We start from the raw sequence: 23,336 nt of genomic DNA on the forward strand, positions 1-23,336 counted from the left end.
TCCTGGGACGTAATCAATGGTGGGAAAGCTGTACCGCTATGAAACAAGAATTGAATTGGGAGCTGCTTTCTTCACGTAGAAGAAAATTGCGATTAAAAGTTCTATATTTAATATTTAATATTAAAACTAGAATCAACAAGGATACGTATTTACAGACGCCATATTATTTCTTAAATCAAATTGATCCTTCCTTTAAATTCAGGGAATACCGTCCCAGGGCTGGAATTTTTGCAAATTCATTTTTGTCAAAACGATACATGAGTGGAATGGGCTCTCAAATGTACAAGTGTCTGGTGTGAATGAAAACTTGATTTTTTTCGAACATGTAACCCCCCCCTTGTATAACGCCTTCGGGCGCTGCAGGTATACGTTGAATAAAGAATAAAGAATAGCTAACGTACCCGTTTCTTCGCCAAAGTGTGCCTTCAACAGTTCTCGCTTCGCCTTTATTTCCATTTGTGCAGCGAACAAATTGAAAACTTGTACCCTCTCTTGGTAAAGGAAAAATAAAAGATTTGATTTTATTTGAAATTACATATTCATCGGTATGTTCTATAGGTGGGGCTCCAATATACTTCAAGTAAAAATCTCACCGACTTTTCTGTATTGTGGCTGTTTTTAAAAATCCGACCATGTGAAATCAAACCCCTGCTCCCCCTCCACGCCAAATACCTATGCTTGGAAGCATTTGTTATAAAAGAATGAAAAACGAAGTAAATATGACGTGACGTTATGATAAGCGCAATGTACCAGATGACTTTCGCGTGTACTGACATCTTGCTGCGTTGCTTCGTGCCAATCGGAGCTTTACTTACTAAAGTGAGCTGTGCCTTGCAAACGGCTTAGTTTAAAGACAACACATGTGCAGAGATTTATACAAAAAAAGACGTCACTGACGCATTTCAAACAGTAGCTATAAGCCGCTCTTCGCATCGATTCACATGCAGCAGGATTTTTTTTTCAGCGTTTACTAATTGTGGGTAATCTAAACAGCAGCTTTATTACAGTAATTAGGGTATCATTTGCTTGAAAGTGAACCGGCATAATTATAATGGAATGGCATGGTGCACAATAGCGTGCCTTTTATGTAACGAACATAGGACGCAAACTTATGCAAACCAAAAATGATGTAAACAAAAACCAGAGGTAAGGAGGTTAGGTAAATAAATAATCTGGCTTCATGTAAGTTTTCACAAATCCTTCAACACCTCTTCAAACCGTAAGGAGGGAAAGGTTCAGTTAAGCCTGAAGCTAGCGTTGGCTTTCAGTGCAGGGATTGCTCTCGCTTCCGCCTTTGTACATATGAAAAAAAGGCGTACAGATAACAACTGCGAAGTGATTTTATTAGGTGCTTTATTTTCCCCAGATCTTGTTCCCGCTGCTGTAACCATCACCGCGTTGTCACGACTAAGTTGTCACTTATCGTTTCCTATGGAGTGCACGGCCCTGCTGGGGCGGCACTGTTCCCGTCGTGAACGGTGGCGCGGTACGATGGAAATGGACCTGGGTCTTGATACCAGCGCATACTTAACACATGTCAACAGGCGTTCCTCCCGAGCCTTTCACACTAAAAAGCGAGCCGAGATTGCTTGTCGAACGTCTTTCAAAATTCATTCTTTCCACAGACTATACGCGAGTGGAACCGACTACGAGCCAGCTTGGTACTACTGCCCTACTACTGCATCCTCTGTGCGCATGTTAAAGGAAATTTAAGCTTACGTTTTCTTGCTCATATACGTATGAGGAATATATGAGCATGAGTCATAGACACCATGTCTTGTCGTTACGCTTTTCTTCTTGTTGCCGTCGGTCCTGACGCGCATAGTGCCGTTACGCTTTCATATAAGACTCGTGCAGTTTATCCGCGCATTGCGTGTGCTTGCTTGGTTGGCAGCACTCTCATGCATTATTTTTGTATTGTTCTGTACTTTTTCACTCGTGTATTATCATATAATGCGCTTCCTGATGTGCCGTGCGTATGTCCGAGGTTTTCTTTTTTTTGCTACAAACTTTTTCAGGGCCCAATGCACCCTGTGTTTTCCTGTTCCGCATTGTCTAAATTTCTTGTCTCTTCTGCCCACGGCTGCCCAAGGCCTTGTTCCAATGCTGGCAGAATTCCATAAATAAATAAATAAATAAATAAACACCCCATCATCGTCGCGCTGTGTTCGTCGGCCATTGTATTATCAACTGCGATTGTGTGAGAAAGGCCATATGAAAGGATCCAACGCTTGCATCAGATAGTTCGCGCATTGAATTCGAAGCACATAAAACGGGGCGCCAAAAGGTTTTCACGGCTCCTTTGCCAGCGCAGCGCAGCAGCGGGCCGCTTCGAGACAGCTGCTGTCCGTGCAGCAAAGCGCACTACACTGTAAACGCAAACTAGCCGGAAATGGAGTTTTAATCAAGTAATGTGCCCTGAAAAGTACTTATAGCAAAAAATGTACTCCCTAGGCATGGTCTAAACAAGTGGACGAACCTCCATGGTAGTACCGTTGCCCATCCGTGTAGCAAAAGGGAGGATTTAGAACGACATAACACCATTTGTGAGATGGCGTTCGGTCCCTTGTAAACAACCACGTCCACAATAAACTCCCCATCTGGGGTAATCATCTGAAGCGGGCGGTCGCCATGTTAGTCTTGTGTTGTTTCCGTGTGTCAGCACTTCAACCGTGGACTAATGCTAATTAGAACGACAAAGCAGGACGCGACGGTTGCATGCAGCTACAAAACCGATACCGTACGTATACCCGTATAGATGCTTCAACCAGCGCGATCACAAGCAGACAGCGCGGCCGTGTTGTTTCAATCTGTTTATTTTGGCGGTAGGTGTTGTCAAACTCTGCTGCTAACAAAGAGACAGTTCTCGCCGTTGCAAACAATTGCAATGTTCATCTGCTTCCTTCGCTTGCTTGCGCATATATAGACAATTTAAATTATCGTGCCAGCGCGCCAACGCACCCGACTGCAGCGACTCAACTTGCCCTGGCGGCACGACTTGCTGCCCGGATGTAAACAACCTCCGTCGCCTCCGTGATGCAGCGCGGCCGGTGACTTGGTGCGGCCGGAGCTTCAAGCGCCTCGCCTTGGGCCATAATTTTTTCTTATTTGAGAAGGACTGGTAGTGCCATTTGGTGGAAAGATTTTTATGGGCCCCTGTCACACGACGAACGGCCGCTAACAACATTTGGATACGGCGACAGCTGTGGACAGCTCGCTGGTAAGTGCTCTTTCATCAGTCGATGCGTTTGTCAAACGTTTGGATAGGGTTAACTGCGAAGTACCCGTGCCCCACACAGCACGTACACGCACGGGGAAAGAAAAAAGCGCACACTCGTTTTATTGTACTTGTTTGTGGCTTTTGGGGTATGCATTCGCATTCTTTTGTAGGCCGGTTTGTAACAGGGCATTCGAGATGAAATCGTTTGTCGCGCGCGGCGTCGTTTCAAAGCAACGTGACGGTTACTCAGGTAGCCGAATCGCCTCCGACAGCGGTGCATCGTCGGGCCCGGTCGGTGAATATTGTGGGACTCTGTCTCTCATATGCATCGAACTGCTCGTGTTCTTTTTAGTTATCTGCTCTACTTTGTAATATCTATTTGTTAACGCTCCTGATGGCTTGCCTGTCCAAATATAAGTCTGTGTTGTTTTCGTTCAAGGCTCTGACTCATTCTTAGCGCTCTGGTCATCGAAAGCCGCAGATCAGACGGCCACCCCCTTCGAAAACTGTGCCCTGTATATTCGGTGGGGTTGTTTGCTCGCTTGAGTCGACTCTTCACATCTAACAGCGTACCCTATTAAGGAAACGGTGACATGCGTAAAAGATGCTATGAGCCTATCGAACGATTAAATGCATATAGTGTGGACCACGACGGCGACGTGGTTCGAAACCGAAATGTTTTTATTCCCTTTCGGATGGTAATGAGGGGTCTGTATATAATCGGGGCCCGTCAGTCGCCAGCTAAGGCCACGTAATTAAAAACACAAATTCATGCCCTTATGGAAGAGAACAGAGTTTGCCGTAGCATGACACAAGTCTGCCGGGCATAAAAAAGGATATCATTTTTTTACAAGAACAATGCACACACTCTTCTTTTGTTGGTAATAAATTTGTCATAATCAATAGTAAGACCATACACAAAAATTACTCGATTCATCTGACACTCGATTTTGACACGGAGCTTGCAGCTCCAAAAAGTGCACTGTGGTTTTGCGTGACGGAAACTTCTACAATCACGGTAAATTAGCTAAGGCAGGTGTGTGTGGCATGCAGCGTTGGTAAGTTGGCGAGAATAGCGTTTCCATTTCAGCTGTTTTTTTTTGTTGCCATGCAATCACAAGTAATTTGGTGCCATGAACGAGGTTTACGTTAGCTAACAAGGCTGTAGTAACGGTTGCGGCTACAAATGACCTTATGCACCAATCACGCTTGTCAGCTCGGTGACACAGAATATTAAGGTGTCAGAATATACGAATGACTGAGTCGCCTAGTTTATTACTACTGTAATAAAAGAAAGTGTTTTCTGACCCAGTGAAGGACTTTCCTGTATGACTAGCTGTGTTATGACAAATGACCATACTTGATGAGACAAGCCTTAACAAATTAGCTTTGGATGTAACACCAGGAGGGAAATAGGTGGAGGTATCTGCAAGTATAACTGAAACAGTGGGTGCCTGTCCGGCATGAATTCATTATTTGCTGACACGATTTTCTTCTGCAGATCCTGATACATGATCGAGTTGAATGACTTCATAGATCTTAAGGCAGGATAGGCTGTGCTGTACAAGGCAAGGCTGCATTCGGAAACCAAGTTGGCCCCTCCAGCAGAAGTGAGTATTGCCACGGCTTGCAACAGCCGTCCAGCTCGCAAAAGCTCCACTTTTTTTTATGAACGTGAGCCACCATGGTAGGGGAGAGGCAGTGTAAGGGTTTGCATCTTTAACTGTGTGCCCATTCACTTGAATAGATGCAAGCTGGCATCTTAAAGCAAGAAACAGCAGTTAACAAAATCATGCAATACCAAAGTGTTTTTCAGTCAAAAACAAAAACTAATCTATCAACCTACAGAGACTTGCATTTTATCTTCACTGTCATTTAAAGTTGTGCTCGAGTATATTGTGCGGAAGTAATATCTTTTTTATTGCTGCAGAAGCCACGACGGTTAATGTACTGGCACTTGGTTTTATGAAGCCTTTGTATTCCTAATTTAGGTACTGGAATTCGCAGGGAACCTGGCCTTACAATTTTATTACTGTACCGAATTATTAAGTTCATTTAACCATAGTGTCTGTTTTGAATTTTACGTGTGGGGCATTTTTTTTCTTTTTTGCTTTTTCAGGCAGATGTTCCTCTGACTCCCTGCCTGCATTCCGTGAACGGGGAAGTTAGCCTCCACATCGATGGCCAGCGTGTCTTGACTGCATCATATTTACTGGGAGGACTGTGTAGTCTGTTTGCATCGTTCTGGGTTTTCAACATTCAATATCCCAAGAAGGCACACAGAGCTCTAACGTTTGTGGAACATGGATTTTTTGACCTTGCCTGCACCAAACCACGTGTGAAGGATTTAGAACTAATTAACTTTTATCGCATCAATATCGCTCACTAATATTTGTTTTCAATCCTGTAATCATTGGATAGTAGTCAAAAAGAATTCCGTATTATATTTCTGACTTTTTTTTTTTACTGAAAAGGGGATATTTGATGGGCCGTTCTGTATGCTCATAATACAGCTATCTTTCAGTGAATAATATTAACCAACTAATTTAACTTGAAACAATTATCTAAATTATATTGGCAACTGGTGCGAAATGAATCAACTAAAAATTATCCGAAAAACACGAATTTCATGGCTTTTTGTTCTCACTCTAAAGAAGCTGTCGCGATACCACCCATTCTTTTCTATATCGTTGCAATTAACCCGTCAGACTCGGTCACTTTTCTTGGCGCATTTGTGTCTTTATCAAAACGCACTGGTATTTTCCGCAGAATATTTTTCGTTCTTTATATTACTCATTTATCCATAGCCATCTCACTGCAGTCTGTCTCCTACATCATTTATCTCTTGTGCCTTTACCACCTACAAAATGCTTGTTACCTTTCAATATCAAATCGTTGCACAGCTCGCTTATTTCACGACAAATTGAAAAATTGTTTTGTTGTTGTAAACCACTGCAACCATTTTTTCTTCACTTTGTGTACTTAGTACTGATGTGTACTGATAAGTTCTGATAAATACTGACGGGTTCTCGATCTTCTAGTATTATATAATGATTTCATTTACCATGCGGTTGTGTTTGTGCCTATCTGTTTTTCAAGTATTTCCAGTTCTTGTATTATTATTGTTTCTACAATTTGTTCCACTAGCAGACAGCTCTCGCTCATTTCACCACCTACTGAATTTTTTTTTTGTTGTTGTAAACCACTGCAGCCATTTTTTTCACTGTGTACGGAGCGCTGATGCGTACTGATAAGTTCTGATAAGTACTGATTTGATTGTTGTGTTTAATGCGCCGACGCAACGCAGGCGATGAGGCGCGCCGTAGTGGAGGGCTCCGGATTAATTTTGACCACCTGGGGATCTTTAACGTGCGCCGAAATCTCGAACACACGGGCGTTTTTGCTTTTCGCCTCCATCAGAAAAGCGGCCGCCGCGGCCGGGAATCGAACCCGCGACCTCGTGCTCAGCAGCGCAACGCCTTAGCCACTGAGCCACCGCGGCGGGTCTGATAAGTACTGACGCGTTCTTGATATCCTCTAGTATTCTATAATGATTTCACTTACCATGCGGTTGTGTTTGTGCCTATCTTTGTTTTTCGCGTATTTCCAGTTCTTGTAGTAATATTGTTTCTACGTTTTGTTCAACTAGCATCGTATTGCTGTCTTCAATTCCTAACTGGCGTGTTATTTAGCAATGTACCATTTGTGATTTCTAATATGAGGTCGCCATAAGTATTTATTTCGGAACCTCCTTGTGTACACCATGTACCATGTAAACTTGTCTGCGATAGTTCGTTTGAAATAAACCTGAAACCGAGAAAAACCGTGTGAAATCAGTACTCCCGCAGGGAACTAGAAAGTCTCCCTTGTGGCCTTGAAAACCTCCTTTCGGAAGGCCTACAAAACTCCCCAAGCTTTCGTCAAACTCCATTCAAAAGAAGTAAATGCTTCCCTTGAACCTCCTAAAAACGCCCCTAAACTAACATAAGTACTTCCAAAGGGAGCCATAATAGGCTCCTATTCAACCGCCTAAAAATTCCATAAACATCACTTAAAAACGTCCTTCAGTAAGTAAAGAATACTCCATTTTGACCTCCTTAAATTCTCCCGAACATTTCTTAACACTCCCTAAATACCTCCTTTCTATAAACTAAAAACTCCCTGTTTTGAGGAGGTAAACAAACCTCCCTGTTCCATGTAGTAAAAAAACTCCTACAAGGAGGACCACTAGAGGACAGGCGAAAAAGAACCTCTATGGAGTACTCTTCCCTGTGTCCGTGTGTAAACCGCGCTGTCTTCTCCTAATCATGTTAAACCAACACGCCCAGATAGCCACGTTAGTGCATTTCATTTAGAGCGAAAATAATATTGTATACAAACGAACAAAGAACCGCACACTGTAGGCTAACCCCACGCCATACGCACTTGAAACTGTGGTTCTTGTCCTTTTTCACTTTCACTTACCACTCCCCCGAAAAAAAACTGACCCAGATCCTCCGGTTTAAAAATCAAGTTTATTTATCTGCTTTTTCCCCCGAATGCTGCCGTTAGAAGCAGGCGGTGAAACAAAACGGGTGAGGCCCAACTTCGTGCGCAAGCGCTAGCGCATGCGTTTCCTTCTTTCGCGTACATCGTGCAAGGATTCCATGAAGCCGGCGCTATTGCTAGCATCTACGTTTTCATATCGGCTCTGTAAAAACTGAAGGAGGCATGCAGTGGTAGCTTAGTTAACAGAAACAAGTCGTTCGAAATCTACGTGGTGGCGGCGGGGCAAGGCCGACCGCATATTTCGGAGTAATTTCAAAGAATTCAAGCCAATTTCCAGTAATTAATTTCATTCTCCAAATTTGCCACATAATAAACGTTTACTCTCCCTCCACGTAATTCCAAAAAGGACAATTAAATTGTGAGTAATATCGAGTAATGTCAAACAATTCCAAGTAATGTCAGGTAATTCCAAATAATTTCCACCAATTCAAATTATATCCCAATAAATTCCAAGTACTTACATGTAATTCCAAGTGAGTACAAGTAATTTGAAATTAATAAAACGAATTATGCAGTATTTTTTCAAAGCCTCATCTAAAAAAATCAGAGGTTAATTCTGCCTGTAATTTCCTTTCCACGCTGCTTCCGGGCCTCTCAAGCACGAAAGCGATGGTTTTTAGAACCGCCGTGAATTGTCGGTTACGGAAAGCTAAAGCGCGGTCATTTCAGTAACTTCCATGCAAGCGGCGGCGGCGATAAGAAGCCTTTTTGCGAGCTTCGAAAAAGTGATAACGCTGCTCCTCCGGTCGCGGGCACGAAACAAAACATAAACATACTTTCGCGGCAATATCGACTACTGGCGCGTGAATTTTGATCGGCAGGCATAGAACAGTTCGTTCCTAAGAAGGCTTCGTTTAGAATTGGATATAAGGTTTGTGGGAGACGTGGTCGATGACAAAGTCTCGTCCCGTAATCAAAGAAAACTTATGACGCGGAAATTTAAAGTCATTAGGGTCTCGTAGTGTGATACATAGCACGGGATGGACGTCGCATTAAAATAAAACATTAATTTCCGTGTCTCAGTAGGACGCGAGGCGCATAATTCAATTTTGTAGTGCGCTTGCTTCAGACTTACGGTCAAGTATTTCTATGCTGGCGATGCGGTGAAAACAAAAGATCAAGGGTTAGTGTGTGGAGAGTAGAAGTTTTGTATTCCAAATATCCCCTAGATGGGATTACTACCTACAGCATAAACTGGCCCGAGAAAATCTGAAAGACGTAGAACATGGTAGAATCCCCTACCTTTCTACCACTAGTCCCCCTTCCCTCCCCCCCTACCCGAGCGATGGGATATCCTAATGTGCATCCCCGACCTGTCGACGCAGCAGGAGCTTGCGTTCAGGGGCCAGGAGTTATTGCACTCGTATGGGACTCGTGAATAGGGTTCCACCCCGTCTCACGCCTGCGGGCGTCACCTGAAATGGGCTCAATAAAGGTTGTTTCTCCCTCTATATATATATTCTTCAGTCCCGAAACCCGTCCTTAATAGTCACCCTGCTCCTGCGAATACTGAATCAGTTTCATCTCACACGATAAATTCCGTCCGACGATATTGTGGTCGTACGCAATATTTCCCGACATACGGAATACAAAAAGTGACACACGAGATAAAAAAAACGTTGTTAATGAACGTGACAGATCAACCGAAAATAGGTTAATATTTATTTGCCCCCAAAGTTTTCAACTATAACTTCGCGCTGACAGCTGACAGCTGCCCTGCTACTTGGCCAGGGAATAACAAAAAGATAGAGAACAAAATCGTTTCCGTATTTAAAAACCAGCTGTGTTTCACAACGATGAGTTCACTGTGGACAGAAAATGTTTTGGGCGCTCAAGCACGCAAGACAAGAAAAATACGGCACAGGAGGACTCCAAACTAAAATTTTGCTGCCCGTAAGCGTGGAATAAATGCGGCCTGAACAGCTAGCAAACCACCGCTGCTCGATGAAAAAATTCCCCCGCATTTCCCCGAGGGGGAGAATGTGAAAGTGCGAATGCACGGTTGTCGGCCCGCTTGCGGCGCTTGCGCTCGGCCCCCGCAGCCCACCGCCTCGCCGCCTTCTCTTCCATCTCTTCCATCGGGTTTGTAGTATCACGTATACACCACGCAGTTATCAAGCCGCTATAATGCCGCTGAGTCGCCAACGCACGCCGCTGACGACGTAGTTTGAATGCGTTAAAGATATAAGGCGCGTCACTAACACTGATATCACCGTCGCGTCCGTGGCTTGGTCGGTAGAGCGTCGCGCTGCGGCCGCAAAGTCCTCGGATCGAAACCTGGCGCCGGATGCTGTTTCTTTTTTAAATATAGAGGAGCACTGCGGACGCCGACGCCGCCGCCGCCGCCGCCGCCGCCGCCGGCGGTGGATGGTTTGGGGTCGCTTATAAAGTGCATTCGCACTTAAAACGAACAAGAAAGATATCCCGTCGCCCGGAACTAGCGTTCTAGATATGCGCTTGTCGCCGCAGCATCTGTGGCGGCCGCGTCATTCATGATCTAGGGCCGCAGACAGCATGATGAACGCAAGGCAACAGACACAAAAAGCGACAACATATAACTATCTCTTAGCTGCCTTATCCCCGGTTAGACATCCGCCCGTGGCCCCTAATGCTATCCCTGGCAAGCCGCGGCCAACTTTATATTATAGCGAAGCTGTATACCTCTACCAACCACGGTTCTTTCGTGTGCCCAGCAAAATACTCCGGCGCATGCGTCGTATGGCGCGTGCCATCGGAAAATGATTATCGCGGTGTCTCTCCTTCTGGACGCCGGAGCCAGCGGGTTCGTCTTGCGCGTGCGCCGTTATGCTGGGAGCCGTAAAACTTCAACGAAAATGAGAGCACGCGGGCGTGCTTAAGAAATGAAATACAAAGAAATGTAGCGCGCCCATTGATTGCGACGCGTTCTTAGCAAAAACATGGACAAAGGGAGCGCGCTAACGCTTTCGCGTTCCACTCTTAAAGGCGAAGCTTAAACAATAAAAACATAAATAAACGAACAAAAGTAATTTAGTAAGTAATAAAGAATAAAATGAAAAGTAAAACAAATGAAAATTAAGTCATTCAAAAAATAAATAAATGAAAGTATATCAAAATAAATGAAAATACAAGCATAAAATAAAGAAAATAAATAAAAGTAAAACAAATGAATATCAATACATAAATAAATAATATGAACATAAATAAAAATCAGAAAAAAAGACAAGTAAAAGATGAAAGTAAATAAATAAAGCATAGTATAAAATAAATGAAACTAAAACCAAATTGGAAATGAGTATAAATAAATAAAGGAGGAGGAATAACATTTATTTTTTTAAGGGAAAGGGGAGGGGGAAAGGAGAGTGGGTGGTGGCCTCAGTCCAGGCCGCCTTCACGCCCCCCAGCAGCCCTCGCCCGGGAGATCAGGTACTCCTGATCCTCGAGCTGGAAGCTGGTCAGCCTGTGCTCCCACTGCTCCAATGTAGGTGATGGAATTGGGTTGGGATGTTTGGCGCACTCCCATACGAGGTGATAGGTGGTGTTTGGTGTATTGCATGTTGTGCAGTTGTAGGGAAAAGCAGTTGGTGAAATATGATGCAAAATTGCCATGTTGTAGTAAGTCTGTGTTTGGATTCTGCGCCAGATTCGAGAGTCTTGTGTATTGAGTGATGGGTGAGGAGGAGTGTAAAGGAGGCGCTCCCGGCGATAATGATATAAGAATGTCCGTGTATGTTTTTGGGACTGACTGGCTGGGCGAGGCGATTGGAGGTGTGTCGTCGGCCTCCCTTGGGAATGCCCGGTGTAAAATGTCGCGGGCAGCGGCGTGAGCCGCCTCATTCCCCGGGAGGGAGGCATGACCAGGCGTCCGAACAATGTGAATGGTCGGGAGAGTTTTGGCGTGTTTTAGTAGTGTGAGCGCATGCAGAGATATTCGTCCTGATAGGTAATGCCGGCACGCCTGTTGAGAGTCAGTAATGACTGTAATAATTTGCTTTTTGCTGGAGGTGGCCGCTAGGGCGATGGCTGTCTCTTCTGCGACATCGGTGTCGGTTGTTCGGACTGTTGCAGCTGAGATAGATGTCCCTTCGGAACCCACGACCACTGCAACGTGGGCCTGGCGGTGGGGATTTCTTGCGACGTCTGTATAATATACATCCGGGTTGTCGGTGAATTTATTGATTAAGTATCTTATTCTCGCCTGTCTTCTCCCTTTGTTGTATTCCGGGTGCATGTGTCTTGGAATGGGGGCTACTTTGATGTTAGTTCGTATGTTTAATGGGATCCGGGTAGGCGCGTTAGATGGTGCAGGGATGGGGTAGCCCAGTTTGTCCAGAACCACCCGGCCCGTTGGAGTTATAGCTAGTCGATTTAGTTGGCTTGCTCGTTGCGCTTCCAGAATTTCGCTCAAGGTGTTATGGAGTCCAAGCTTGAGTAGGTTGTCTGTAGGTGTAAAGGCTGGAAGTCCCAGGGCCAGCTTATACGATTTCCGAATTAGGGCATCTATTTTAGAGTGTTCCTTGGGGCGCAGTTGGACGTATGGGGTGCCGTAGGCGATGCGGCTGGTCAGAAGTGCCTGGACGATGCAGCAGGTGTCCTGTTCTTTAAGACCGCTCTGCTGGGTGCAGATCCGTCGTATTAAGTGCATCAACTGCATGACCGTGGTGTTAAGTTGTGGTAGTAAGTCGGTACCGGAGCCGTCTGCATGAAATGGCACTCCCAAAATGCGAAGTGATGTGACTTGAGGTACCGGGCTGGACGCGATGCTGACGGTTGGGTCGGGCGTTGGGTTGGGTGGTCTGCCTCGTGTGCGTGCCCGAAGGACCAGTAAAGCTGACTTGGTAGGGGCGCACGCAAGGCCCCGTCTTTCCAAGTACTCCGTCACGCAGTCTATGGCCTGTTGAAGCCTGTCCTGCTGTTCTCCAGCTGATCCCGTGTTCGTCCAGATTGTAAGATCACCGGCGTAAAAGGCGTGATGTAGTTCGGGGATCTCTGAAAGCTGGGAAGGCAGTTGAAGCAGGGCAATATTAAATAGTAAGGGAGAAATAACGGAGCCTTGAGGCGTGCCTTTCGACGGTGTTGAGAATGTGCCCGTTTGTATTGGACCCAGTCGAATTTTAGCGGTACGGCCTGACAGGAACGCTCGTACAAAGTTGTACGTCGCGTCTCCGCAGTTGGTGCCTCGGAGTCCTTGGAGGATTGCGTCGTGGGTGAAGTTGTCGAAGGCGCCTTGAACGTCTAAAGCCAGGATGGTACTGGGGGTGGTTTTGCTGAGGTTGTCTATAATTTGTTCTTTCAGCTGCAGCAATACGTCCTGGGTAGACAGATGGGCGCGGAATCCGAACATTGTGTGAGGGTAGAGGTTATTATCGTCAAGATGTTCTGTCAGTCTACGGTTCACCAAGTGTTCGAAGAGCTTTCCAAGGCATGATGTAAGCGAGATTGGTCGAAGGTTTTCAATGCTGATTCGTTTGTGAGGTTTCGGAATTAGCGTTATGTCGGCGTGCCTCCACTGTGGTGGTAGGGTGCCGGCTAGCCAATGTTTGTTGAAAAGTGCCAGTATGGACTTCTGCGTGTCCTCGTTCAGGTTTCGTAGAAGTTTATTGGTAATTCTGTCCTTGCCTGGCGTGGTGTTACGGGTCAGACGCGCAAGTGCCCCCTGTAGCTCTTGCATTGTAAAAGGGGCGTCCATGCATGCGTTCGGTTCGCCTTGGTACGGAGGGTGATTTTGTTGCCGCTGTTCTGTGCCGAATAGTTTGTTTTGTATAGTTCGCAATATTGGTCCGGTGGGTTTGGGTGGTTATGCACCAGGCGTTGGATCTGCTGTTGCGTCGTGGTCTTGGATGGTTTTGAGCCCAGTAGATGTCGTAGTATTTTCCACGTTCTTTTAGTGCTCAACGTGCCACTTAATTCAATACAAAATGTTCTCCAATTTTGCTTTTGCAGTGTTAGGGCATACTCTGCTGCCTCTTTGGTAATTCGAGCTATTTTTAGTTTTAGTTTTCGGTTGGTTTTTCTGGTTTTCCAGCGTTTGATTAGTCCTCTGCGTGCAGCCCATAGATGGTCGAGGTGAGTGTCAATAACCGGTGTTTGAGTAGTCATAGTCACAGTTTTGGTGTGGCGTTGTATCACTTCCTCTATCTTTGCTGTCCAAAGTTCAAGATTTTCTTCTACAGGTGGTAAATCAGTCAAATCTTGCCGAACCGCGGGCCAGTCTGTGAGCTTGGCTTGTCCTAGGCCGCGGCGTAGGGAGCCGTGAGCCAGTGTCAGGGTGACGATATAGTGGTCGCTCCCAAGATTATCCGGTAGCCGTTGCCAATCAAATTGGGTGACATGTCGTACAAATGTAAGATCTGGAATGGTGTCCCTTGACACACTTGTTCCCAGTCTCGTAGGATAGGTAAGGTCGTTGCAAAGCACAAGCTGGAAGTTTTGTGTTGCTTGCAGCAACGCCGTTCCCTTCTTAGTTGCCTGTGGGTAGCCCCAGGAGTGATGAGGTGCGTTGAAATCCCCAAGGAACACTAAGGGGTTTGGGCCTGCGTTCTTGATTGCCTCCGCCAGAAGTGGGTTGATCTCCGTAAGGGGTTGGTTCGGTGGGCTGTATATGTTAAGGATGAATAGACTCCGCTGGCCAGGCTTCACCGGAATGATTTCTATGAAGGTATGAGCGATGGGTGAGGCGATTAAATGCTCTTGGGCCGTCAAATCTTTATTAACTAACACCGCCGCTCTGTCACTGCGATCACTCGAGTACGTGTCATACCAACGCAAGGTAGGTTGTGGCGTATCCGTTTCCTGAAGAACGAGAATTTCTGGAGGCGATGCCTTGATGTAGTTTTCTAATTGGGCTTTTTTACTTCGGAATGACCGGCAGTTCCATTGGTAGATTTTTATTTCATTTAATTTCACCGCCATTCATCAGGAGTAAATTATGATGACGGTGGAGAGTCGCTAGCGTACTGCATCATCGGAGACTGCTGGGAGCCATCTTGGCGTGGCTTTTTGTGGGCTTTTTCAATGGTGGTCTCCAACTGGGTAATCCGAGATTCTAGCGACGGGAGTAATGTTTCTTGAGCTTACCGGTTTTCTAATGCTGACAGCCGCGACGCGATTTGGTTGATGAGACCGAGCATATTTTCAGTAGTTTCAGAGATTAGCTTGTTGAGGACCTGGGTGGACTCTGTTATGAGGCTCACAACTTTTGGCAGCACCTTTTCTTCTATGAATGTCTGGGCTGGCTCTGGGACGGGTGGTGGGCTAGGTTGGCGCTGTATGGAGGTTTCCAACGCCTCTATCCTCTTTTGCAAGTCGGCGTTTTGTTGTTTAATCTCCTTCAGTAGTTGTGTGAGTTCGGATGCTGGTTGTGTGTGTGGTGGTTGTGTGTCAGGCGTTATGACTGGGAGAGGGGTAAACTCTGGAGCAGCGGGAGCATTAGAAACTATACCTGACCAGCTTACCTTCTGCGCTGTTGTTCCTTGACCAGCGGTGTGACGGGCCGTCGAAGCTTTTGGGATCGTTGGGATTAACCTCTTAGGGCAGTCCTTCCCAGCGGTGGAGTGGGCCAGATTACACAGTTTGCATGTTGGTGCACACTGATGGTCACTGGCTGGGTTGTTTAGTCCACAGTCAATGCACTTTGGTCGGTCCGGGTTTGGGCACACGTCTTGTCGGTGGCCGAGTTCTCCGCACAAGCGACACACTTGCACAGAACGTCGGAATGGGCGGCATCGGTACAGAAGGCTTCCCACTTTAACGTAAAATGGGACGTGTGGACCTTGAAAAGTCAGTAGCGCCGAGGTGGTTCGACCCATGAGGCGTGCGTGCAGGAGCAAAGGCTTGTTGGCTTGCAGCATATCCTGTAGCGTCTCAGTGCTCACTTCCGGATCAAGGCCGTGGATGACTCCCCTGCTTGTGTTCGGTGGTGGCTTCATGTACGGTTGGACTTCGTATTCCGCTGCTCCAAGCCTGAGGGACTGGATTGCGCTTAGCGTGATGGCTTGTTCAGGATCCGGGGTGCAAGCAACAATTAGGTTGTTGGGGCTTTGTACTTGGACGACTACGTTATCGTAGAAGTCTTGCTGTGGAATTTGCCTCGCCGCGGCAATGCTGTGAGAAATAGCTCTCGGTGTCCACGCTGAAACGTTCAGTCCAGTTCTCGGGCGGTACTATTTATATGAATGAAAGAAAATTGGGAATGCTACGCATTGCGCGCAAAGCTTCGTTGGTCATCCACCTTCCCATAGTGGAATGGCTCATGAATTTTTTATATTCATCGCCGCTGCTCTTTGGGTGCTCCACGGCACAGCAGGTAGCCCGTGGGGATTCTCATTATTCCTTAAAATAAACAAACAGGCAGTAACAAGAAAAGGTACGAGCACAAGATTCCCAGATACTGCTGTGCACTCACAGCACTTTATGATAAACAAGCCGTAGTTCCCGGCCATGCCCGGGTGTGTCAGTACATATAACAATGGGTATAACACATACTGAGTACACCGGTAAGGTCGTTATTTTTCCTCAATTCTAGATTCGCCTCAGTAGGTATAGTTTAGAACAAAGTCTGAAATTACCTCGAAGACATTACCTCGAAGACATGAAATTACATCGAAGAATTTCCGAAAGAATCGTTTTAGTGTTTGAGTGAAACTGGATACCAGTACTCCTCTCCAGCACAAATATTTCAATCGTGTACGGCGTCCATAGACGAAAGCACACAGAATACGCTTTTCGGCAAAGCCAACTTCCCCACGAATACTCTGTAGCTCTAAGTCTAACCGGCGATTTTTAAGGGCGAAAGCCTGAAGTGCCCCATTGCGCGAACAACCGGCGTTGTTGTTGGTGAAGTTGTTGTTATCATCCTGCACTGAAAACGGCCGCCGCTGAAAAGAGTAAGCAAAAAACACATTTCAGAGCGATCGGGAATCAAACTTGGGTCTCCGAAGTACGAGCCGAGTGCGTTACCACCGCGCTACAACAACTTCTTTTCTTCTTTTCTCTTTATTGCCTGTCTTCGGTATACACAATACGAACACCAATAAAAAAAAAGGATTACAAAGCGCGAAAAGACGCCAGCACGTCACTTGCTAGTGTGCGATTGTTAAAAAGGCCGATGCCATGCCACACTTTCCAACACATTTAACCAGTCAGGTGGAGAAAGTTGGGCTTTATACACTTCTAAGATCTCCCGTACACTCTGGTAAAACAACTCTCTGCTCGGCCTCACATCAACATCATTATTCGAGATTTCCACATGCTATACAGGTCCACGAACATCAAAAGATCATACGGGACGCCGCCGTAGTTTTCAACGGCCAAGGACCTGATTCCATGGCTATCCGACGGGAGACCCTTTTTTAGTGTTCTCTGCAAAACGTCCAACAGGAAAACCCCGTCCCAACAGTCTATGAACGAGTACTCTACTGTTTCTGGCTTTTTACAAACCAAGCAGTCAGCTGGGCCTCATGTAAAAAATAAACCTTTTTGAATCATCCAAGTTTTAGCAGGTAATACTCCCGCGTGTAATTTAAAAAAAAAAGACTTTACAAAGGCGGGACAGTCATTTTTTTTACGCACTGACATACATCTTCTCCTGGCCCTGCGCTGTATAGGGATCTGTACAAAGGAGTCGGCAAAGGCGTGTCAAGAAAGTCTCTATACAGCTTTTTTTCTGTGCACGGTAGCCAGATATTCGAAACAACACCGTGAGAATAAAAATCTTGCCGCAAGTACCACCTCACGTAGATAACCATGAATGCCACCGTCATGGACACAGGAAGTGACAACAAATTTGGGCAAAACTCTACCTAGGCACACTTGACACACGGTGCGCAATATAGGGTTTGGCACATCACGTAGAAAAAGAAAGCGGTTCACAACCTGACGTAGAAAAAGGTTCGCAAGAGAAAGGCCCCCACAGCGCACTCGTCTAAACAGGTTGGTTCGACTTATGCGCTCCCAAGTGGAACACCAAATAAAAACAGCAAACACCCTGTGCAATCTTTGCAAATTGGCACGCGAGCAATGGAGAACCTGCATCACGTACCAAAGTTTTGACACGAAGAATAGATAACACAATCGCTCAAGTGAACACGGACAACAGCTTACCTCCCCCCTTATACACTTTATCACGGATTTCGATGGCTTGCTTTCACCAGAACGGGTCACTGTCACGATAGTTTTCGAGGGGGATGTTTATACTTCACTGGTGTGTCTACCCAGCTGATACCTGCGAATGTACGCGGCTTCCACAACCAGCAGCCATGTCAGAAACCAATACACTTATCCCAATTGACGGAACTACCAGTGTAGAGGCAGAACCTTTTAGGAACACTTATACTTTCGTGGATGCTACCCGTGTCTTGGAAAAACAAAGCAATGTCGTCTGCATAAGCGAGCGCATGAACTACGCAGGACTGTAATGAAAACCCGCTGATTTTCCTATTTTGAAGGGTGTTTGCACAAAACGTTTCAATAAACATACAGAACAGCAGCGAGGACAGCGGGCACCCCTGGCGTACAGAACGGCTGACCTGAGCTGAAGCGCCTACCGACTTGTTGACCACCGAGCTTGTACTACAGTCGCTGTACGCCATGCGTACACCATCCGTAATCATTTTTCCTACGTTGTGTGCTCAAGAATCATCAATAGCAGTTCGGGGAGGACCTTGTCGAACGCTTTTTCTAAGTCTATTTGCCATTGCTACTTCTTGCTCAAGGCTGTCAGAGCATTCCAGGATGCTACGGGCTACGTGGGTATTGGTCGTAATAGAACATACCCTTAATGCCACATGTTTGGTGTGGTCCGACTATTTCTTTCGCTACTAATTGCAGCCGAGCAGCTAAGACCTTCATTAATATCTTATAGTCGACATTTGAGAGACTGATTGGACAGTATGCTGATACATTCCGAAGTTTAATGGCATCTTCAATCTTTGGAATGAGAACTGTGCGAGATAGAGTGAAAGATGTTGGCAGTCTGTTGCTTTCGTACGCTTCGTCGTAAACTTCACATATAACACTGCGCTAAGCGTGTCTTTAAAGGCATTGTAAAAACACGCGCCTAGGCCATCTGGGCCTGGCGTTTTACCGGGGGTTAAATCATCAATGGCAATCAAAATTTCATTAACGGTGATTGGCACCTCAAGGATACCCTTCATGTCGTCTCCTATTGTAGGCATTAAGTTCAAGAATTCGTGTCAGAAATTATCGGCGTAGAACTTGATAACACAGAAAAGGGCTTCATAAAAATCCTTAAAAGCACCCTCTATCTGCGCGTGGTCACTGGTTAGCACTCCACGATTTTCAACTTCGACTATCCTATTTCTACAAGCGTAGCGCTTTTCTGATGCAAGCGCGCTCTTGGTGGGCGCTTCATCTAACAGCAACCTTTCCGCCCTTGCTCTCACCAGGGCACCATGGTATTTATTCCAGTCTATAACTTCAAGCTCCGGCCTAACCCTTTTAATCTCTTCCTTATTCGACCCTGGCCACTGGCATTCTTCATTAGTAAGCGACGCGAGGTTTTTACGTAGAAGTTGTTCGCTTTGTCTCTCACGATACATCCGTGCACTTGATTTTTCTACCGCACTCAACTTTACTTGTTGTTTAAAAATTTCCCACCTAGAGGACCAGCTAGTTTTCCCATCTGGTAAACGCTGTATTTTTTTCATTTATTTCAGTTGTAAATTTTCCTCCTGGAATAGTTTACTATTTATTTTCCAAAGACTTCAATTAAACATGTTTGCTATTGGCTTGCGCCCACCATGGGTAAAAGAAACCAGGCAGTGGTCGCTAAACGACAAGGGTGTCATACAATAATCACCGCACTCAGGCAAGTGCTCGAGCGAAACATAAATCCGATCCAAGCGGGTGTGGCTTGTGCCCTGCAAATGGGTGAATTGCACTTGTCGTGCGCCAAGCAGCGCATCCCCGACATCTTCTAAACAATAGTCTGACGCTGCTTCAAGCAACGCCAAGATCAAGTCACGGAATGCGTATCACTGGACTTGTCGCGCGCAGAGCATACACAGATAAAGTCTCCAAAGAAAAACAACTATACGTTCAGTGTCCATTAGTGCACTGATATTCTCAAAAATACTCTCCTTTCGTTCGCTCGTGTCGGCGCATACACAACTACAACACGCCAATCACGCGACAAAAATTTAAAATCGCTTACTATGAACCGCATTGCAAGACAAGCCGCGACCGATTCAATAGACCCTATGCAAAATGCGCCCCGCCATCTCACGTCGACTCCGGTAACTAGGTCCGCCATTTTGGTACGGTCGTTTGAAACCGAAACCAATTAGCAAAACATAGAAGGCGGGCATTGACCGCTCTTGGTGATGGACTACAATGCCGGAGCATTGCTTCGTGCCGCAGAGCATGCAATGCGGAAATACCGGTTCAAATGGAGAAAAGGTACGTGAAGTTCCACGCTTTTGAACGAACTTTGTGACGCGAACTGTGCCGGCGCGAGCAACCTTTTTGACACGCTGGGCGCGGTGCGCTTGGAGCGAATATTTGTCGTTGGTTCGCTAAGCGCGGGGTTCCGTAGTCGCTAACCGTATGAAAAATACAGCTGTGTTGGAGTTCTTTTGTCCAGCCTTTGTATTCTAAATGAAGCCTGAGCGTGCGCCGCCTATTCATATGCCACTGACAGCGGCGCTCGACCGGGAAAACAGTACCACACGTTGACAAAATTAGGCTGTTACTTTACTCGTCCCTGTGGCTCTGCGCCCGCTTCATTTCATTGTTAAATGGTACCGCTTAGCCCCTACGCGAGCTTTTATCTTACCTAGGGCTGTAAACAAACTTTTCTTGCCGCACTACGCCGTCACGGCGCGGTTGAAAATTTCCTCTGTGGCGGGCGCGCACGGTATAGGAGTGTGTTGTTGGTTTCTTTCACGTTGCATTTAGCCGCGTGTCGTTGCAGAAGTGGCGAACTCTGTTTTATGATGATCTAACAGTGGAAAATTCGAGCTTTTGCACTTGGTTCCCGATTTGCCGGGCTGAAAGGTTTGTTGTTACGTCAAGTTAACTTGGTGCCCATTGTCATTCCAGCAACGATGTATTTACTGTCGAATATTTTGCGACTGAAATACACACTCACTCCTCTAGTTTGTCACATGCTGCATGCATGCCTCCGATGTAATGATAGTGGCCATTGATGTAGGTAGCTGAGACAATTTTCAAGTTTTATTCAAAAAGAAAAAAGAAAACGGCCACAGTTGCATCAGGCCGCCGCGCATCAGCTTGAGTGCTTTTGCGTTTTTGTGGATATAACTGTGGATATAAATGGAAGAAAAAAAGCATTCGCGCACCCCTGCATGTCGCGGTCTAGTAAACACGACGTTGCCCAGCCTCTGCGTGCTTGCGAGATGACCACGGCGAAATGTGGCATGAATGCTTGCTGGTAGCTCATAGGTGACCCTTCAGGTGCCTTGCCAGTCCTTGTTTCTGTCACTGGGGGGGGGGGGGGGGGGGGAGGGGGGGGGGAGGAGGAGGAGGAGCGGGAGGCCAGCACAACTGGGGCAAAAAAACTCATTCCCAAGGCTACCAAGTTTTCGCCCAAGCGCCTGCACGGCACTTTGTTGCAGCTCGCATTGCTCCTGTACTCGACGTGCATCGAACAGACGCATTGGCAAGGGAAGGGAGGGGCCATTTTATCGCGGGATTCTCCAGTCAATGTTTTGGACACTCGCTGGCTTGATGCCCTGCTGTCTCGGACGTCCCCACTGTTGTGGCAGCTCAGTGCACGCAAGCTCCGGTGGCGCCTCTTAAAACCTTCAGCTTGCAAGATGGCGAGTAGGTGCACAGCAGCCAGGATGTGACTCCATGCTCCACTGCAACCCGCCGGGCACTCGCACGATGCCTACCCACTCGCCCCACTGTCCGTCCCAAAGGTGAGGATAGGGCCGGCCACTTTTCTTCTGGGAGCAAAAGCAGCTGCTGAGCACATGGATGAGGCCCAACCTGCAAGAACAGAGAGAGTATCAGTAAATAACACCCAGGGAAAAACAGGACTAGTCCGCTACAGTTTATGGTAAAGGGACAGAGCAGAAAGAAGTGGCCGCAAGGAACAGACTCAAAATGACCAGATTTTGTGTCTTGCTTAACATTGTTGCAAGGGCAATAATCTACACCTCAAACAGCAATGATGTCAAAATTGTTTGTCAAGTTCGAGCGTACAAGTATCTCTGCATGCTTTGTTAATGCATTTTTCAAGAGAAGGAAGTTTAACATTTAAAAACCTCAGCGTGGGTAATGATACCAATACCCGCATAATCGTGTTCGCCATAACTTAAGCAAGCAATAATATGATTATCTGGAACTCACTTCCAGAATCTTTCGAGATAAACAGGTAAACATTCGGGCTATACCGATGACCCATCGAATTAAAAAAAATCTTCTAGTTCAGTGAGTTCGAGCTAACGAGGTTTTACTGTATTATCTATTCGTGCACACCAAAAACATGCGCTTTAGAAACAAACACAACCACCCCACCACCAAAAAGAAGAAGAAAGACACACAAACAGATTTTTGCGCAGAACATGCACAATAAATAATGAACACACACAAAAAAAGAAAATTCAAGGCGTATGTGCGCTTTTGTAGTTGACTTCGCCGCAAAGCACGATTGCTTTGCGGCAAACGCGCGGGCGGACGACCGTCACGGAAAACGGCCCCAACCTTTCCGTAAACATCTTCGCCAAAAATCATCCCGTAAATTCCATGTACAGCATTTGAAAATACCTAATCCACCCACTAGCGGAACGGTCTGGCGATTGTCGCTCTCCTCTTTCAGGGTTACTGCAACAGGGTCGCCGCTACGCATTTGCGTGGTAAACAACGATGAACAAAGTGCTCTACAAATGCTCATACCGGTTAACTCGCGTCAAGTAAAAACAAAGAAGGATTTACTTACTGCGAGTCGCACGTGTTTGTCCGCACCGATGAAGGCGAGCAATGCGCCTCGGTGGCTAGGCGGCATGCCCTGCTCCGCTGCCGCTCGGATGGGTCTTTGGCGCGGCACCCCGCGTGGTATGAGTCTTCAGACACAGTCGGCAGCGCAGGCAAGTCCTTCGTCCACAATCCGCGGTCGAGAGCCGGAAAACACCGCCCAGTTTGAGCCATACCGCGTTACCGTCACCTACTCTTCCACAGTAAACAATACGAGACTTCCCGATCGGCGCCCGTACCAATATGGCCGACGGTCTCGTTTACATCAGTGTTGCTAGATCACCAAGCAATTTCGCATAGGGTCTATTGCAACGCCCAAACTCTGTTTAATTAACAGCCTACTCCCCCCCCCCCCCCCACCTCCCCCCGGAAAGAGCTTGAAACACCGGGACTATTCGATTTACCGTCTCGGACTCACCGAGAATAGTCCGCAGGTAGTCCGAAGATTCTCCATGAGATAGGAATACACATGAAAAACGAATGCCGGATTGCTTCTGGGGGAGTCCGCGGTGAGTCCGAGACGATAAAACGAAGAGCCCCACGGTAAATAGTCACGTGGAGCCAGGACGCTCGACTTCCGGTCTGTGAATCCTGCCAACGCCGCCTGGGCGTTGATCCTGCTTATCTTAGG

General features: G+C 46.5%; 1 protein-coding gene across 1 annotated transcript; it reads right to left on the bottom strand.

The window, feature by feature from the left end:
* Positions 1-14,010: 14,010 nt before the first annotated feature.
* Positions 14,011-23,007, bottom strand: LOC144179995 (uncharacterized). Its single transcript, XM_077708406.1, has 3 exons — positions 22,671-23,007; positions 21,622-21,718; positions 14,011-14,097 (listed from the first exon to the last, which is right to left on the bottom strand). The coding sequence occupies exons 1-3, from the start codon at positions 22,877-22,879 to the stop codon at positions 14,011-14,013; spliced, it is 393 nt and encodes a 130-aa protein (XP_077564532.1). The 5' UTR covers positions 22,880-23,007.
* Between the last annotated feature and the right edge of the window lie 329 nt (positions 23,008-23,336).

Source organism: Haemaphysalis longicornis, unplaced genomic scaffold (assembly GCF_048455015.1).
Source record: "Haemaphysalis longicornis isolate Haplotype H1 unplaced genomic scaffold, Haemaphysalis longicornis Haplotype H1 scaffold_4, whole genome shotgun sequence".
Classification (NCBI taxonomy): Eukaryota; Metazoa; Arthropoda; class Arachnida; order Ixodida; family Ixodidae; genus Haemaphysalis; species Haemaphysalis longicornis.

Bases quoted from the DNA above. Each gene is read 5' to 3' on its own strand.
- LOC144179995 (XM_077708406.1), bottom strand. From the start codon at position 22,879: ATGGCTCAAACTGGGCGGTGTTTTCCGGCTCTCGACCGCGGATTGTGG. The intron at 21,719-22,670 runs GTAAGTAAATCC...CTGTTCTTGCAG, and splicing joins ACAAACACGTGCGACTCGCA to GTTGGGCCTCATCCATGTGC. The intron at 14,098-21,621 runs GTAGGCATCGTG...ACACCATTCCAG, and splicing joins ACGGACAGTGGGGCGAGTGG to ATCTTACATTTGTACGACAT.